The sequence below is a fragment of the Orycteropus afer genome, unplaced genomic scaffold (assembly GCF_000298275.1).
Source record: "Orycteropus afer afer isolate SDZICR_OR568_19922 unplaced genomic scaffold, OryAfe1.0 scaffold00038, whole genome shotgun sequence".
Classification (NCBI taxonomy): Eukaryota; Metazoa; Chordata; class Mammalia; order Tubulidentata; family Orycteropodidae; genus Orycteropus; species Orycteropus afer.
This window is the reverse complement of record NW_006921625.1, coordinates 8,515,859-8,532,947: the sequence shown is the minus strand read 5'-3', so window position 1 is coordinate 8,532,947 and position 17,089 is coordinate 8,515,859. Positions and strand designations below refer to the sequence as shown.

At 61.0% G+C, this 17,089-nt stretch overlaps 1 protein-coding gene across 1 annotated transcript in view; it reads left to right on the top strand.

Moving 5' to 3' along the window:
• LOC103193647 (phospholysine phosphohistidine inorganic pyrophosphate phosphatase) overlaps nt 1-12,114 on the top strand; it is a 135,904-nt gene extending 123,790 nt beyond the window's left edge. The window contains exon 7 of the mRNA XM_007936901.1: nt 12,018-12,114. Coding sequence (XP_007935092.1) covers nt 12,018-12,114 — 97 coding nt within the window. The remainder of the gene's footprint in view (nt 1-12,017) is intronic.
• The last annotated feature ends 4,975 nt before the right edge of the window (nt 12,115-17,089 follow it).

The window sequence follows — 17,089 nt, the reverse complement described above, 5'->3', positions numbered from 1 at the left end:
CCTGAACTCCCGTCACCTGCCGGCCCCCAAATCCTGACCCTGAACTCCCGTCACCTGCCGGCTGCCTCTCAGTGCTCAGATCCCCCGTCTGTGCAGCTCTGCAGTACCCCCTGAAGGTCAGTGAACAGATGCATTTGTGGTCTCAGTAGTGGATGGCTGGGGACTGTTGGAGCTGCTTCCTGGCTCTCGGAGCCTGCAGGGCAGGCTTGTTTGGGGATGGTTTATGGCATCCCGTCTGTGGTGGGACAGGCACAGGGGTCTGAGGAAATCAGAGTGGTGGTGAGCGTGTGTGTTCTGCAGCAGTAGCTCCATCTTTCCGCCTGGCAATGACACTGAAGGAGGTAAGATTCCATCCAGGAAGCATCCAGGGTGCGGCGGCCGCCAGGAGCCAGGCTGCTTGGACGGGGTCCTGCACGCACAATCGGCCCAGTGTGGGCGGCCTGAGGCCCGATGAATGCCCCCTCACTGGGTGCGTGGATGATTTACGAGGTGTGTCTGGATCATGAAGAATGAGGTAGTAGCCCTGAGCTTTTCGGGGGACCCAGGGTGGAAGGTGCTAGGCAAATATAGGGGGAGGGCTGCTGGCTTCCCCACTGGTTCACTGGGCCTGGAGTCCTCTACCTCAGTTTCCCCACCCATCTAAGGCACTGATGAGGCTTGCCACTGGCCCACCCCGCACATTCTAAGTTGAGCTGAAGAGGGAGAGTCCTGGAAGGTGGGGATTCAGAGAGCCCTCCTGCTGTCAGGCTGCCCGAGGGTGCCAGGAGCTCAACCTGTTTGCCCAGGGCCAGTCTCCACACTCTGGAAGGGCTGTAACGACAGCCTCACTGGGCAGTCCGTGTCTGCCCCTCCGTCCCTGGGCCTAGGTTTCCTCACCTGAGAAGTGACCGAAAGCTCCTGGTTCTGGAGCCCCCTTCTCCCCTCTGGCCGTGGGGGCAGAGAAGGGCTGATGTTGAGTCAGGTGAGATCTGGGTTCCAGCCCCGCTGCAGACTGGCCGCAAGCATGCGAGGCCGGCCCCTGACCCTCTGTTGGAGGCTGGTGGGGGTGAGACCCATTGAGCACCCTGGTGTTGGTGACTGGACAGAGGGACCCCACAGTGGGCCCAGGGGTTTCCTCGGCTGACCTCCGTAATGAATGATATGGTCTGTGGATCAGGTACCTTTTGCCAGGCCCCAGGGCTGGCCTGGCCTGGCCCTCCCACAGCAGAGGAGCCAGGCGAGGCCACTGGGCCCCTTGTTTTGTCCTGCTGGCCTGGAGGAGAACATGGACTTCTCAGCCTGCTCCGTTCCTCCTGTGGAGCTATGACAAAACCAGACCAAGGCCTTATGATTAAGTGAACATTATTCATAATTCTTACGTTAGCATGGCAGCAGTCTGCCCTGTCCTCTGCTGTGCCCCGTCCTGTGCTGCCCGCCGCCCTCCTCGGGGCTGCTGTCATGGGGAGCTATGAGTCCCATCTTCCGTTTTCCCTAGGGGGCTCTCCTACGCCCGGGTGCCTGGAGCTGCTGAGTGTTTCTCAGGCCGAGAGGACGGGGGAGACTGCTCCGTGTGGTCGCACATCTAGGCTGCTTCCTTTTGTCGTGAGCAGCTCTGTCATGAGCCTCTATAATGGCCTATAGCTTTTCCCCTTCAATCCAGCAAACTTTTACTGAAAACTTTCCACAGCCAGACTCTGTATGAGGTCTCTTTAAATGAAGTCTTTAGGAAAGAGTTCCAGGAATTGGGCTAAAGAACGGGCTGTTTTTTAATGGCAAATTACCCTCTGGCAGAAACACTGGCCATGGGCCCCTCTGGAGGGAGGGCAGTGGGGGGGCACGCCTGCTCCCCGGCAGGGCTGTGCCGTTACCCCCGGGAGCTGCATGGCCTCTCCAGATAGCATGCGGTGGGGATGGCAGGTGGCGTCCGGAGGTGGGGACCCCCTCATGAACCGGGGTGTCTGTTTCAGATGAACAGACCAGACCCTCGAAAGGCCCCTTGTGGGCCCTCAATGGTTCGGCCCTTTGCTGCCTGGCCACCAGCTGCTCTGTCATCCTCTTTCTCCCATGGCTGTCTGTGAGCAGCCCCTGGTCTCATCTGACGTCACCTGGATGAGCCGAGAAAGAGGAGTCGCTTGCTCAGGACGGGAGCCATGCGTCCTGCTACAGCCAAGCCCTTCCCCGGGGCCCCTCTGGGAGGGTGTCCGGGGGGAGCTGACCCCTGAGCACAGCCTGCTCCCTGCCTGCCACGGAATGGCCTTCCCGGGTCCTGGGGTGGAGACCACACCACGAGACAGGTGAGCAGAGCTGGGCACAGCACCATCTACCCCACTGGCACGGGAAGAAGTGACAGGCGATAAGCTTGGGGCCCTCACAGCGATGCCTCAGTACAGTGCTGACATTAAAGTGTCTCATTTCCCATCTCGGGGAATGGCCGGCTGGCCTCTTTACAATGGAGTAAGCTCTCCCTGGGAGGGTCCGCTGGTCGTGACATTGGCTGGCCCAGGTGGGGCCTGGCACCGCGCAGCAGGATGACCTCAGCCTGTGTCCTCCGGGCCAGCCCGGGTGGCCGGTGCACCACAGGGCCACGTTGGCTGCTGGGGAGGGGGTGACTGTTTGACCCCTATGAGCGAGGCATCCTCAGAGACCTGTTAGGTGCAAGAGTGGCACCCAACAAGAACGCCCAGAGCGGGCCCCTGGGACCTGAGCCAGCGCCTTCCCGCGAGGCCTGCCCCGGGCTTGCCACCCTGAGCCTTCCCGGGCCAGGCCTGGGTCTGTGTTGTCGTGGGTTGGCCCCTGAGGTGGGATGCCTACACGAGGGATGGGAGAGAGGAGAGAGCGGCCAGCTTCAGCACCCCTTGTTTTATGAAGGGAGACTCAGTACAGAGAAGACTTCCTTGAAGAAGGGGTGACCAGGCAGAATCCATGGAAGCTACTTTGAAAGCCCTTGGCTGACTTACTGAGGGAGCTGCCCTACCAGGCAGTGGGAGGGCAGGGGAGCAGTCAGGCTGGCCTGGGCCTGCTGTCCCCCTTGCAGGCGCGTGACAGGGCACCGCAGAGTCGGCATGCCCAGGAGACGGTCAGGGCCCTGTTCATTGACAGAGAACGGCTGCTCCGCCTCTGAGACTTCTACAGCCTCAGCTGCCACCTCTGCTGCCCACGCCCCTCCCCTCAGGCCAGGGACAAGACCCTCCTTGTCTGTGCTCTGGGGAGAAGGTTGTCCTCCTGAACTGTGTCACCTACCAGACTCCCTCGTGTCTTTGGCTGCGGGGGTACTCCCTGTGTTGTGTTGCTCAGATCCCTGGGCCCTCCTTCCTGGGGTTTCTGAGCCATCTTTCTAGCGTCCTCTGGGTCTGTCCTGGGAGAAACTGGCTGTGTCCATGACTAGGCTACCTGAGGCACCTTCTTAAACGTCCACAGCCCACAAATCTGAAGTGCTGGATACATTTTTACAGGAGAATATTCCCAGTTACAACCACCCAGATCAAGACACAGCGTTTCCACCGCCTGGAGGCCTTGTACCCTTCCCAGTCAGCCCCGTCTGACTTCTGTCGTCCTGACCTTGTGCTTGCTTCAGGAGCTCCTGTACAGGGACTTTTGAGTCGGGCCTCTTTTGCTGTTCTTTCCTTCGTGTTGTGTGCAGCAGGAGTCCATCTTGTCTCTTGCTTTGTGAGATTTCATCATGTGAACAGATCACAACATTTTTATGCCTTCTGCTGTTCATGGGCATTCGGGCTCTTGCCAGTGCACGGTTTGTTTTGAAGAGATCCATAGGAATGGTCTTGGCCATGCCCCCTGGTGAACACACCTCTCCCTTCTGTTGGGCACTGTGGTGGTTAAGTTTGTGTGTCAACTTGGCCGGGCCTGGTTGAGTGGCTGGGCAGCTGGGTGTAGTATTCCCCATGATGAGACTGGTAATCAACTCCATGGTAGCATCAACTGTGAGCAACTGAGTAGCTGCCTTAGGGATGTGGTCTGCTTCCTGTATATAAGGAGAAGCCTTGGGGACAGTGTCTAGTTTATGGCACAGTTAAACCCTGCATGTAGCTGTGTCGTTGTTCAGCAGCCTGCCATACTCTGCCAACCTTGGGACTTTTGATGGATTTGAATTAATGGCCTGCCGTGTGGTATGGTAACATCAGGACTGTGCCTTTTTACTTATCCGCCTTGGGCTTGTCAGTCTCAGCAGCCAACGCCTGAGCGAAGAAAAGCCTCCAGTTTCAGTGGGCCGGGAGCAGGAGGCAGAGCTGAAGCCAAGGCTGAGGGGCTTTCACCCAACAGCTTAAAGCTGGCATTTTGAACTCAGACATAAAGCCTCCAGACTGTAAGAGATTAAGCTCCTGTTTGTTAAAACCACCCCATTCGTGGTATATTCCTGTCAGAGCGCACTAGGGAACCAGAACAGGTGCATGGGCAGGAGCTGGGTCACACGGGAGCCATGTGCTGAGTGTTTGGGGGTGCTTGCACCATTTTGCACCCTCACAGCAGCGTGTGGGTGTTCTTGTTGCTCCCCATCGCTGCCAGCACTGGGAATGGTCAGCTGTTGTCACTTTGCCATCCTGGTTGGGGATAGGGGTGGGGTCACGTTGTGCTCTGAATTAGCATTGGTCGGACAACTCGTAATGCCCAGCACCTGTCCGTGCACTTAGTGGCCATAGGACCTCCTGCTTCTATTTCTGTGCCAAACAGGCAACGTCCCACAGAGCAGAGGAAGTCTGAATGCTGGGAGGCTTGGAGTCTAGTGTCTGCATTTCTAAGCTTGACTGCAGTTGCCAGGAATGGGGGCTCCACATGGGGGGCCCTAACAGCCTCCCGGGAGGTGCCACCGGGGCCACCGGTGTGGGGGGTTGCTGTGCAGTGGGAGCCTGGCTTCAGGGGACATTCTTCCCCACACACTGACCATAGTGGAGGCCCTTTGAGCTGGGTGGCCCCAGGCAGGTGCCTTGCACCTCTATCCTAGGAGGCATAGTAGTGTCCCCCAGGACAGTGTGAGGTACCTTGCCCAGAGTAACCCCATCAGCATTCGCTGCCACATGCAGGATGCCCCAGCCCCGCGCCAGCCCTGGGTGAGACAGAAGGTGCCGATGGCCCCAGGCCGGGGAATGACGAGGCTGAGCTGCCAGCGCCCCTGGCCCGGCCCACTGAGCACTGGACGGATCCACGCCCCCTTCTGAGCCACCACAGGGAGAACTTGGCACGTGAATGTGCAAGTCTGGGGACAGCTGGCCTAGATTCGGGGTCTTTTGCCCCTGCGTCAGCTGGCTTCAGCACTGGGGGAGTGGAGGCAGCATTTCTGCCTGGCCCCCTGCCTGTGCCTTGCGGGGAAGTGGCTATCAGAGAGCAGCTTGCAAGGGGCTGGGCCAGCACTTTTTATCTAAACACAGGCCAGGGGCTCAGCATGTTTTTATCAGATATTATGAGCAGCTGTCAGGCTTCTCTGCCCGGAAGCCAGATGACATCCCAAGGCCTGACCCTTCGCAAAAGCAAGCCCCACCGCCTGCTCGCCAGGCCCCTGCCCTGCGTGCCTCCAGCCCATCCCGGCGTCAGCCCCGTGCCCCTGGGCAGGGCCCCAGATCCCTCTAAGCCCCCCTGCACCCCTGCCCTAACCCTTCTTCCACAAAGCCCCAGGTCCGTTGGAGCCTCCATGGCTTTGGCTGTAAGATGGTTGGAGGCCCTTCCCTCTTTAGGTGGCTGTGAAAACCCACAGCCCTCAGTGTGTGAAGAAGAGGTCAGATCCCCGTGGGAGAGAGCTCAGGGGGGCGTAATATCATGAACACCCCCATGACCGGGGTGTCCGGTCGGCTTGGAGAAGGGCTGAGGGCAGGCTGGGGGACAGACGCTGGGTCCTTGCCACCGTGGCTACACCTCGTCTCTCAGCATTTGTTCCTGGTCCTCCTCACAGCCGGGGGCGTCTCCATGTGTCTGGGCATCGGCTGGGCAGGGCTTGTGCAGCAGCAGCTGCAGAAGCAGGGGCCTTGAGAGTCTGTCCAGAGCCCCTGGCAGAAGCCCCTCCTCAGGCACTGGGCTTTCTGGACCACCCCTTCTCCCAGCGCCGTGCCTGCTCTCTGGGTACCGAGCCTAGCGTCTCCTGGCAGAGCTGGGAACCTTTCCACCCTCTGTGGCCAGAGCCAACCTGGGGGCCCCTCGTCAGAAGCGTGTTCAGAGCTGAGTGTGCGTCTGTCAGGCCCCCCCCCCGATGAAGCACCAACTTCCCTTCATCTTGGGGTACTGGAGCCCCCTTTGCTGGCAGCCTTGAAGAGGTCAGTCTCTGAAGGTTCCATTCTGTTGGGCAGATCACTGGAGAAGCAGGAATGCCCTGGCTGGACCTTGTCCCTGAGTGGGTGGTGGGCACTGCCACACGTCTCCAGCCTGGGTTTGGTGGGGGGGGGGATGTGTCCCAGTCAGTGATTCTCCAGAACCTGGCTTGCCAGCTGTAAGCCAGACCGAGAGCTCAGGGACCTGAGGACTCAGGCATGGGCTCCTCAAGGAGGTTAGGACCCTGAGTGTGTGTAGGGTCGGTTCTGGTTGACAAGGTGCCGCTGGCTGAGACACACCATCAGAAGGCCTGATGTCTTCCTTGTGGGCGGCGTGGCCCTGGGTAGCCAGGACCGGCTGTGAGATCTTCCCCCTTGGGCCTGAGCGAGTGTAAGCTCCGCTCAGCCCTCGCTGCCCTCAGCCTGGTGAAGGTAGACCCAGGCTGGCACCAAGGGCGGATGGTGGAGGGCACTGGGGGCAGTGGAGGGAGGACTAAGTGCCGAGGGCTGAGCCGATCCTGGTGTGAGGATGGGGTGCCAAGGCTGGGCCGCTGAACCACCGGGCATCCAAGCAGGAGAGCACAGGGCCTGGGGACTTGAAGCCACCCACAAAGCCGTGAGCCCTGGGGCTGCTGTGCCCCTGCAGGAGGGTAAGTCAGAGTCCCCGTGTGCCCACCGGCCTGGCCTACCAGCCGGTCCTGGGGGTTTCCTGGATGTGCCGGGGTGTCTGCCAAAGTCTGGGCCTACTCCATCCCCACCTACCTCCAGATGGGGTCCCACGTAGGCCCAGGGCACAGCAGTTAGACTAGCCTGAGATATCTGTCACCGACTCCCTGACCCAGCCACCCCCCTAGGAGGTCCCTGGTCCATGGTGCCAACTCTGGGCCTCTTGCCTGCCCCACTAGATCCCAGCAAGCTGCCATCCGGACAGTGTACAGGCGATGGGGACAGCATGAACCCTACAGGCACGAGCCTGGGGTCAGAGCCACCGCCAGTGGCACGTGGTCCTCAGCTGGGCACAGAACTGGCCTTAGGTAAATGTGGCCTTATGGGTGGGCTGGCGTCTAGCAGCCACTGCTGCGGTCCTCCCAGTGTTTGCGCCAGGCCGAGCTGCGGCCTGTACTCTGGGAACAGTGGCTCAAGCAGCTTCTCGGTAGGACACCACATACCCACCAGCTGACCTCTGTCCTTCCCTCCAACTGCGTCAGCACTGTCCGGAACTGGTGTCACCCGAGCCAGGCCGCGCCCAGGGCCAGTCCACCCCCAGAAGCCCCCGCGTCCTGTTGCCCGTGCCCGGGGCCAGTCTACCACCCGCACCAATGCGCTCAGCTGCCCAAGGGGTATGGGTATGGCTGGCCCTGCCCAAAGAGCAGTGATGTTGATATGTGCCTTCCCCTCTCCCCCGATGTGGGAGCACACGGAGGAGGGGAGGAGAAGGGAGGCAGACACCCCCTGCTGGCCCTGCCCACAGCGGCACTGCTGACCCCTGGAGCTCCTGAGGGGATGCTGCCCTGTCTGCTGGTGGTCAGCAGAGCCAGGCAAGGCAGCGTCCGCCTCCACATGTGCCCGTGAGACAGGGCAGCCTTTGCTGGGCCTTCACGCTGGCTGCAGCCGCCATGTTCCTCTGACCATCACAAAGACCGTGCTGTGAAGGGCCTGGCTGGCATGCACAGAGGGGCCTTGTTCCTGTCGCTCCCAGGGCGTGAGGGGGAGGAATAACTAACACCAGTGGCGCCAGTGTGGGGCCTTTGTTCATTTCCTCGGCGGACACTGCCTGGGTGCCTGCATGGGTGTCCAGAGAGGACAGAAACCCAGCCTTCCATCCAGAGGCCCGAGACAGCAAAGGCACTGGCAGGTGCAGGAGCACCCAGCCACAGTGGTGGATGGAACATTTGCTGGAGATGGGGGTAGCTAGGTGGGGTCTTGAAGGATGCGTAGGAGTTTGCAGGTGGACCAGGTCTGAGGAGCATTCCAGGCACAGTGTGGAAGAAGGCGTGGAGTGTGGAAGAACAAGGGACATCCGCAGGGCAGCAGGCTGGGGACTCTGGGTGATTGGCATCGGGGGCAGCTGGTGGGGCCAGCCAGGGTAAAAGGCTCGGCTGAGACTGGCCTGTGACAGGGCAGCAGGGGCCATGAGGGTCCCCACAGGGAGAGGCTGTAGCAGGTGAGCACTGACAGCAGGGGAGCAGGGGTGGGGGGCAGTAGGGGAAAGAGAGGACGGGCTTGGGCAGAAGACCCCACCCACCCTCCCAATAGGCCCAGCCAGCAGGGTAGGGGATCAGCACTGGCCCTGGCGGTGACCCTGATCCTGCCAACTGGCGCCTGCACACCCTCCTCGGTGATGGGGTGCAGCACCCCTTCCACCACAGGCTGCTGTCCAGGAGGGAACAAGGTCCATAGCCCCTGACCCTCAGATGCTAACATCGTGGGGAGAGCCCAGAGCAGAAGGGACCCACTGGCCTTTGCATAGAGACCCAGAAGTCCACCTCAGCCCCCACCTTGGAGCCAAGAACCAATCCATTTTCAGCCGCCCCTCACTTAACTCTCAGAGTGGCCGGCCCCCAGCCGTCAGGGAGCCTGACTGTAAATGGGGACTCTGCAAGGGCCCACTTTGGAAGAGGAGCTGTGGCCCTGATGTCCCTTCTTCCAGAAGCTTCCTGACCCTATGAGGCCCTGTAATGCCTCAGACCCCTCACCCTTTCCTCAGTGTGGCACTGGCCACACTGTGAGTGTAAATTGGACCCAGAGCACACAAGGGTAGAGGGCAAGGCCGGGACAGGGACTAAGTTGGTGGCAGCCTTGGCTCCAGGCTCCAGGCCCCAGGGGCAGTGACAGGTGCATTGTCAGCCGCCCCTCACTTAGCTCTCAGAGTGGCCGTGGGAGCCAGGGTACATCCCACCTCACACGTGAGGAAACAGACCTGCCTGGACTACACAGCTAATGTGGCCCCCACCAAGCCACAGCTGAGCCCGTGGGGTGCAAGGAAAGGGGGGCTTCCCCCAAGTCACTGTGGGACAGGGTGAGGCTAGTGGGGGCACACACACACTGCTCTCTGCCTGGGCGATTCTAGTGTCTCTCTCTCCCCATCTGTTTTGGTTACCTAGTACTGCTCTGACAGGAAAATACCACAAATGGTAGGATGGCTTTAACAGACAACTTATCCTCTTAACAGTTTTGGAGGCTTTAAGTCTGAGTTCCAAGTGCCAGGCTCTAAGTGCTGGGTGAAAGCCCCTCGACCTTGGGCTTCAGCTCTGCCGCCTGCTCCCAGCCCACTGAAGCTGGAGGCTCTCTTCACTCAGGCAGCTACTGGCTGCCGAGGCTGACAAGCCCAAGGTCAACAAGTAAAAAGGCAGTGTCCCGATGTTAATGAGCAACACAGCAGGCCATTGATTCCAGTCCATTAAGAGTCCCAAGATCGGCAGACAACATGGCAGGCTGCTGAATAATGACTCGACTACACACAAGGCTCAAGCGCGCCAAAAGCTGCAGACGCGCCTGAAGCTTCTCCTTATACGCTGGGAGCAGACCACGTCCCTAAGGCTGCTCACCCTTTCCTCAGCTGCTTGTGGTAGATCCCACCGTGGAGCTGGTCACTGGTCTCATCGTGGGGAGTACCACATCAGCTGCCCAGCCGCTCACCCGGGCCCAGCCAAGCTGACACACAGCCTGAACTAGCACGCCATCCACGCTGGCTGGCGTTCCGTCTCCACCCCACGGGACACGGTGGCGGCGGCAGCAGCAGAAGGGAGGGGCACAGCCGGGCGTTGAGGGCAGAGAGGGGAGTGGGGACATACAGGGACACACAGGGTGGGGAAGGGGGCAGCAGACAGAGGCTGAGAGGGAGGGACAGAGAACAAGGGGCGAAACGGTGGGTGGGCCTGAGACAGACACGCGGGGTCTGCCCGTCTGCACGTCTCCCTGATTTTCTCTCCTTCCTCCCGTCTCCCTCCTTCTGTGTCTGTTTTCACCCTTGTCCTCTCTGTGTCTCTGTGTCCCTCCCCTCAGCCTCTGCCTGCTCCCCCTTCCCCACCCTGTGTGTCCCCGTATGTCCCCAGTCCCCCTCTCTGCCCTCAGTGCCCAGCTGTGCCCCTCCCTTCTTTCTGCTGCCGCCGTCACCATGTCCCGTCCTGCCCGAGCAGGGCTGCTTAAGCCGGGCTGTCTCCAGGCCCTTTCTGCAGTCCCTCGGCTTCTGTGTCCACTACCAAGGGGCTCATCTTGGTTGAGTTTGTTGGTGACATCTTTGGGGTCCTCCTGTGCCCTGCCAGCCTTCTGAGGGCTCTGGCAGAGCGGCCCCTCGTGCAGCCCTGCCCCCAAGATCCCCCGAGAGCCACAGCAGTGCCTTGTAATGAAGACAGAGAGTCAGTGATCTGGACACTGGCTGCTGCTAACACAAGCCGTTCTCTAACGGCCTCTTGAGTTTGCACGATGCACAGTCACCATGAGTGGCCAGGTATGCCGCTGAGGCGAGGCGCGGTGTGTGCAGCGTGGAATCTCGTGATAAACTCACTCGGTTACGGGGAGGGGTCCCGTTCCTCAGCCAGGGATTCCATTCCATCCCGTGGGGGCCCGGCCGGGGCACGTGACAGGCTGCGTCCAGTGGGCCAGCTGCTCGGGCCTCTGTGATAAAGCAGGTGGGGTGTGTGGGGAGAATTTTTGCTCAGCTGGGGAAGGGGGACACAGGTGCACTGCGTGGAGAAAGAAGTTGGGGGTCAGGTGGGAGCTGCACAGGATGCGGATAGGGTGTCCAGGCGAGATGCCCCCCAACCCCATGGCACTCCTGTGTGGGGGCCTAGGAGCTTCCGAGGAGCTGCTTGGAGAATGGGGGTCCATTCGAGCCCCTCACAGTGGTGAGGTCTGCTCCCCACCCTGGCCTCCCACCCTGCCGGCTCCGGTGATGCCTTGCTGGGTGGGAGCAGTGGGGTCGGGCCTCCAGGCACCAGGACTGACTGGCTCACCGCCCTCCCCGGGCTGCTCATCCCTGGGCACTCAGGGGCATGCCTGGCCTCTTGTCTCCTGGAGCTGGTCCTGCCCCTCCGAGCGACCTTCCCAGCCCCCTTTCCTGGGGCGCCCCTCACCTTTCCCGCCCACAGGTGTCTGCCCGGAGGGCTCTCCTCCGCCATGCAGCCCCACGCAGGGCCTCTGGGGGCGGGTCGCTATGCTCATCCTGTGTCCTCAGCCTTCAGCCAGACCTCAGGAAACATTTGGGGAATGAAGGAAGGTTTTGGGGGGCTCCAGCTCCCCTTAATCAGAGTTGGAAGTAACTACAGGGAGCATGGGGCTGCCTGTGTCGGGTGGAGCGGCTGCAGAGAGCACCCACCAGATGGGAGGTGGCTCTCACTGCTCCCCATCTCCTCCTGGGGTGGACTGTGCAGGGGTCCCCCGCCCCCCGTCCTGGCTCCTCTGTCAGGTGCCAGGCCAGGCCCAGGGCTATGGGAGCGTCCCTAGATGCAGCGCAAGGCTGAGCTCCTGGCCATCCTTGGGGTGTGGCTCCTGCTGGGGACGCCCAGGCGGGGGCCAGCAAGTCACCCCACATTTGAGCTGGACCTGGCCAGGGGGGTGTGGGGTCTCCAGGAGGGAACAGTCCCTGGCTGTCAGGGAGCGGTGAGTGTCTTGAAGGGGTGCCTAGCACCTGCAGGTGGGAGGGCAGCTGGTGGCCGAGGCCGAGAAGGGCCTGGAGTGTCCTGAAGGCCAGGCTCGCCTGTGCTGGCTGCTGGCAGGGGTGCCAGGCTGTGGAGTCAGTGGGCCGACCTGGGGCCGACTCTAACCAGCTCCTGTGCTCCTCTCCAGGCCCAGTGACGAGCACCACCCAGAGGTGCAGGCCGACGGGTACGTGGACAACCTCGCGGAGGCCGTGGACCTCCTGCTGCAGCACGCGGACCCCTGAGGGCCTCTGGAAGGCCTCCTGCCTCCTGCCCCCACACCTCCACCTGCCAGCCTGAGCCTCCCTGCCCGGCCCACCATGCCGAGCCCCCTGGGCCCACTTTGGCTCCTGCCCTATGGCCTTCCTGCTCCTTGCCTGAGCCGTGACCTTGCCTATCCCCAGAAAAGGTTGGGGTGAGGGGGTTGGGACACCCTCTGGGCATGGTCTGCAGGGCCTCCCCCTGGGGACTCCGGACACATCCCGCATCCCCAAACCCATCCACTTGTGACACTCGTTTGCACCTGGTCCTTGGAACGCAGTAAACTCCGCCCAAAGGGGTCCAGGAGTCTACGCCCACTGCCCCCTTATCAAACTCTGCTTTATTCAGGGATGGGCTGGAGAAAGCCCTGGCTCTCTCAGCACAGGCCTGCGAGCCAGAGCTGAGCCAGCCTCCCTGGGGACCACCCAATGATCCCTGCCCACCGCCCAGGACCCCTGCCTCCCGCCTCCCTGCCCCCGGGACCACTGGCTTCCTCAGCCGGCACTGGAGCCTCTGGTGTGGAGGCAGCATCCCGGAGGCGAGCCCTGGGGAGGCCGGAAAGCTGGGTGCCGTGTGCACAGCTGGGAAAGGGCACTGTGAAATAAACTCTGCCTGTGAACAGTGGCCGACCCTGGCTTCCACTTCCGGAAAGGGCCCGTTTCAGGGGAGGTGAGGAGGGCTCAGACACCCCTCCCTGGTCCTCATGTGGAAACCCTAAGTTGCCTCCTACTCCAGCCCCTCGGCTAACAGAAGGGGAGGCCAAGGCCAGAGAGGCAGATGCTTCCTAGATGCGCCCTGGGACAAGGTGGGCCCGGGCTGAGGCTGGCACTGCCCTCAGCTGGGGGTGGCCGTGGCCTGGTGTGCACTGCATTCCTCCCAAGTCCGTCAGGGCACTGGGTAATCTGATTGCTCCTTTTCCCTCAAATCACCTCAGACGCCACCGTGAAACCTTGGGAGACGAGGATTCCACTGTGAGGAGGCGGAAACCAGCATCCCTTGCACTGTGGCCCAGGCTGACGTGCGTGTGCAGCTTTGCCGGGCAGGTGTCATCGGCAGGAAGAGGTGCATGTGGCCTGCTCGTGTCAGCAGAGCCACAAGTCGGGCTCGGCAGGCTGCGGGACCCCCATGGCGATGGGGCGGAGGGGAGGGACCTGGCGCAGCCCCTCTTAGGCAGGCGTGGTAGTTAAGTTGGTGCATCAGCTTGGCTGGGCCTGGCTGAGTGGCTGGGCAGCTGGATGTGGTGTTCCCCATGTTGAGACTGGTAAGAATCTACTGGGTAGAATCCACTGGGAGCAGCTGAGTAGCTGCCCAGGGATGTGGTCTGCTTCCCGTATATGAGGAGAAGGCCTGGGAAAGGGTCTCTGGCCTATGGCACACTTGAACCCTGCATGTAGCCATGTCTTTGTTCAGCAGCCTGCCATGCTCTGCCGAACTTGGGACTTCCAATGGACTTGAATTAATGGCCTGTTGTGTGGTTTGGTAACATTGGGACTGTCCCATTTTATTTGACAACCTCGGGCTTGTTAGCCTCAGCAGCCAGTAGCTGTCTGAGTGAAGAGAGGCCTCTAGCTTCAATGGACCGGAAGCAGGAGGCAGAGCTGAAGCCCAAAGTCGAGGGGCTTTCACCCAGGCCCTAGAGCCTGGCACTTGGAACTTGGACTTGTAGCCTCCCGAACTGTGAAAGAATTAACATCCCATTTGTGGTATATTCCTGTCAGAGTGGCACTCGGGAACCAGAACGGCAGGGGAGTGGTTCTGTCTCTCCCTGGAACTGCTGAGCCCCTCCTTTTAAGGGGCCACCCCTGGAGCAGATGGAGAGAGTGGGGTGTTGAGAGTGGGGTGTCAGAGGGCAGCTCCTGGGGCACAGAGCAGAGAACAAGGGAACCCTCAGAACTGCAGGGGTGACGGCAGGTGGCTGCCATCATTCCCCCATGTTACAGATGAAGAAAACAGGTGCAGAGACAAAGTGACTTGCCCAAGGCCAAGAGGCAGAGCTGATATTCAAATCACCCTCTGACCTCACTACCCATGGCTTTTCATGATCCCATCCCCAACCCCCTCTCCCCAAGATCCCGCAGTGGAAATACCCCTCCTTGGGTTTCTAAGGTGGAATCACTACGGGAAGTAGATTGCCCAACCTTCCTTCCGAGGAGTGGCTGGTGGGTCTGAACCGCCAGCCTTCTGGTCAGCAGTCAAGTGCCATAGGCACTAGGCCACCAGAGCTCCTTTTTTTTTTTTTTGGTATTCCCCCACCCACCCCCAGCCCGAGATGCTGCAGTGGGAATGGCCTATGGGGCCTCCGAGGCTGTGGCTTCCTGCGTGCACCTGCACAATTGTGTCTTAAGGCAGGACCTGATCTGGGGGCTGAGGTGGCCCCACCCACGGGGAGTCATGGAGGCTTCTGTACCTCTGACATGTCTGGGGGTGACCAGCTAACCAGGGTCCCTGACTTGGAGGGCCAGGGACTCACTATGGCTGGCTGTGTGCTCCCACTGGCTGCTGGCCCGCATCACCCCCTTAGCTACTTGGTGCACCAGCGGCAATTGGCCACCCCAGGCCTAAAGCACATGGCTGCATGACTTTGCCTTTCGGCGTTTCTAAGGGCTGAGTTCTGAGAAGAGCCGACTCTGGCACCCGCTCCTGACCCAGGAACTGTGGGGACGAGTGGTCTCTGCTGTCCTGGGGTCCCTGGGCTTCCCCTGCAAGACATACACTGCCCTCTCCACCCACCTTTAGAGGGGCTACTGACCACACACTGCGTGGCCTCCCAGCCCTCTCTGCAGCTATTCCCAGCTATGGGTATCTACTGGCCCATTTCACAGAGGCAGCCCTGAGGCTCGCCGGAGACACAGGGTCCGGGCTCTGCCCCCACCCAGAGGACAGGGAGTGCCGGCTGTCTGCTGCATCCACAAAGAAAAAACAGCCACTCGCTACATCGGGTACCGACCAGGAAGCTTTATTTACACAGTGAAAGTAACAAGCAAATTCCTGAGACTAGAGTGGGTCTAGTGCAAGAGGCGTGGTGGGCGCAAATCAGGGGTCTGCACGTCACCATGACAGGCTGCAGCGGTAGGTGAGTGGCAGGCCGGGACCTCAAGTAGCAGGCCCCACATGCCCGTCCAGCTCCCACAGTCCGGCCACCACCACCCCCTGGAACCCTTAACACCAGTGACACGGGATTTGGAACAGCCTGATATGGCCCCTGCAGGAGGTCCCCCAAGGCCCCCTGGGCACCTCCCAACCTTCAGAAACACTCATCTGCCATAGACTATGCTAGAAGACGGACTATCCTACCGAGGCTACGAGATGGCGACTGCGGGCTGGCGGACAGAACCGCCTTCTCCGTGGAGCCAGGGCTCCCCCCGACCCGCCGCACGTGCTGGGCCTTCCCCAGCCCCATGGTGGTCACCACTGGTCTAGGTGACCGCCCGTGGCCACAGTGGCCCCGCAGTGTGCGGCATGAACCTGGTCAGCAGCCGACCCTGAAAACCACAGCCACATCAGAGAGACCTGTGCAGCCTGTTTTCTTTTTAATGTAATTTTTCCTTTGTATTTATTCTTGGCGTACAAATCCACAAAACTTTCGTGCTACAAAAACTGTGTTGAAAAGTAAGGCTTTCTGAGAACGAAAATCCGTGTGTGGGTCAGCATAATCCCCAATAGGCCCAGGCATTGGCTCTGCCTGTGGGCTCGGGGCTGCTGTAAGGCAAGAGGGGCTTCCTGTGGGCACCCCGACCCCGGCCGGGCCTCAGCTCTTTGGGGTGACTGGGTGTACAGGAAGCCCCTCCTCCCACCCAGCCCTCCAGGGTCGACACCGGGTAGGCAGCCGGCCCACCATGCCACCCTCGCAGCTCCAAGCCTCCTCACATCCTGAGGTGGGAACTCACGGCATCAGCTATGGAGGGCAGGGCCCCGACAAAAATGGGGCTCCTGTAAGGGCTCCTCCGTGGGACCCTCTCCTGGAGTCACTGCACACGGCATCAGGGAGAGCCCCCCAGTGACCTGAGCTCCAGGAGCAGAAGTTGTGATGCTGAGCCTGCAGCATGTGGACAGGCCCCTCTGGGTGGTGTAGCAGGGCTGTTCCACTGAACAAGGAAACCAAGCAGAGGCCCTGTGATTCTCTGGGCAGGAGGGCAGGCCCATCTATCCCCCAATGCCGAGGCCATGGGGTGGTGTAGCAGGGCTGTTCCACTGAACAAGGAAACCAAGCAAAGGCCGTGTGATTCTCTGGGCGGAAGGGCAGGCCCATCTATCCTCCGATGCCGAGGCCATGGGGTGGCCTAGGAGCTCTGCTGGGGCAGGAAGAGCCAAGAGGGGGCTGGAAAGGCCCAGAACCCTATCCTGAGCCGGGACATTTCTGCCTGCGAGCACCTGGGGGCTTGGGGTGTGGGCTGGGGGTCAAGCTGGGGGGAGGTGGGCAGGCCAATACTGAGACCTCAAGTGCTGTGATGCCACGGCAGGTAGGCAGGCAAACCCTCTGGCCCCCGCTCGCGTAGTGGCCACCTTCGTGGCACAGCCAGGCCTCCCTCATCACTGGGAGGTAGACTAGGAGACCCGGAAGGTTGGCGGCACAGGTCCCAGTCCCTGGGGCCCCTCTGGGTGTGAGCGGGGTCCCATTACACCTCCCAGGCCTCCACAGGGCAAGAAGCCCATCACTGGGTTCTCTCTGGACCCACCTACTCCCACTCCGCCTCCTGTGGGTCTGCTCTAAACAGCAGCGACCAGGGAGATGGCCCCGTCCACAGCAGCATCCTCTCTGCTTGTCCAGGGTCCTGTGTGGATGTGCCTCAGTGGAAGCCCAGTTGGGTGAGGGAGTAGGTACTGCCCTGGGGACCCGCCCAGTGCCCACCTGGGCCCCTCGCCCCTAGTGCCGTTCACACTGAGGTTTCCAACCCAACCTCCCCCCGAACCTTCCGTTCAGTGGCTCCTGCAGCTGATTCTTGAGACAGCTTGGAGCTG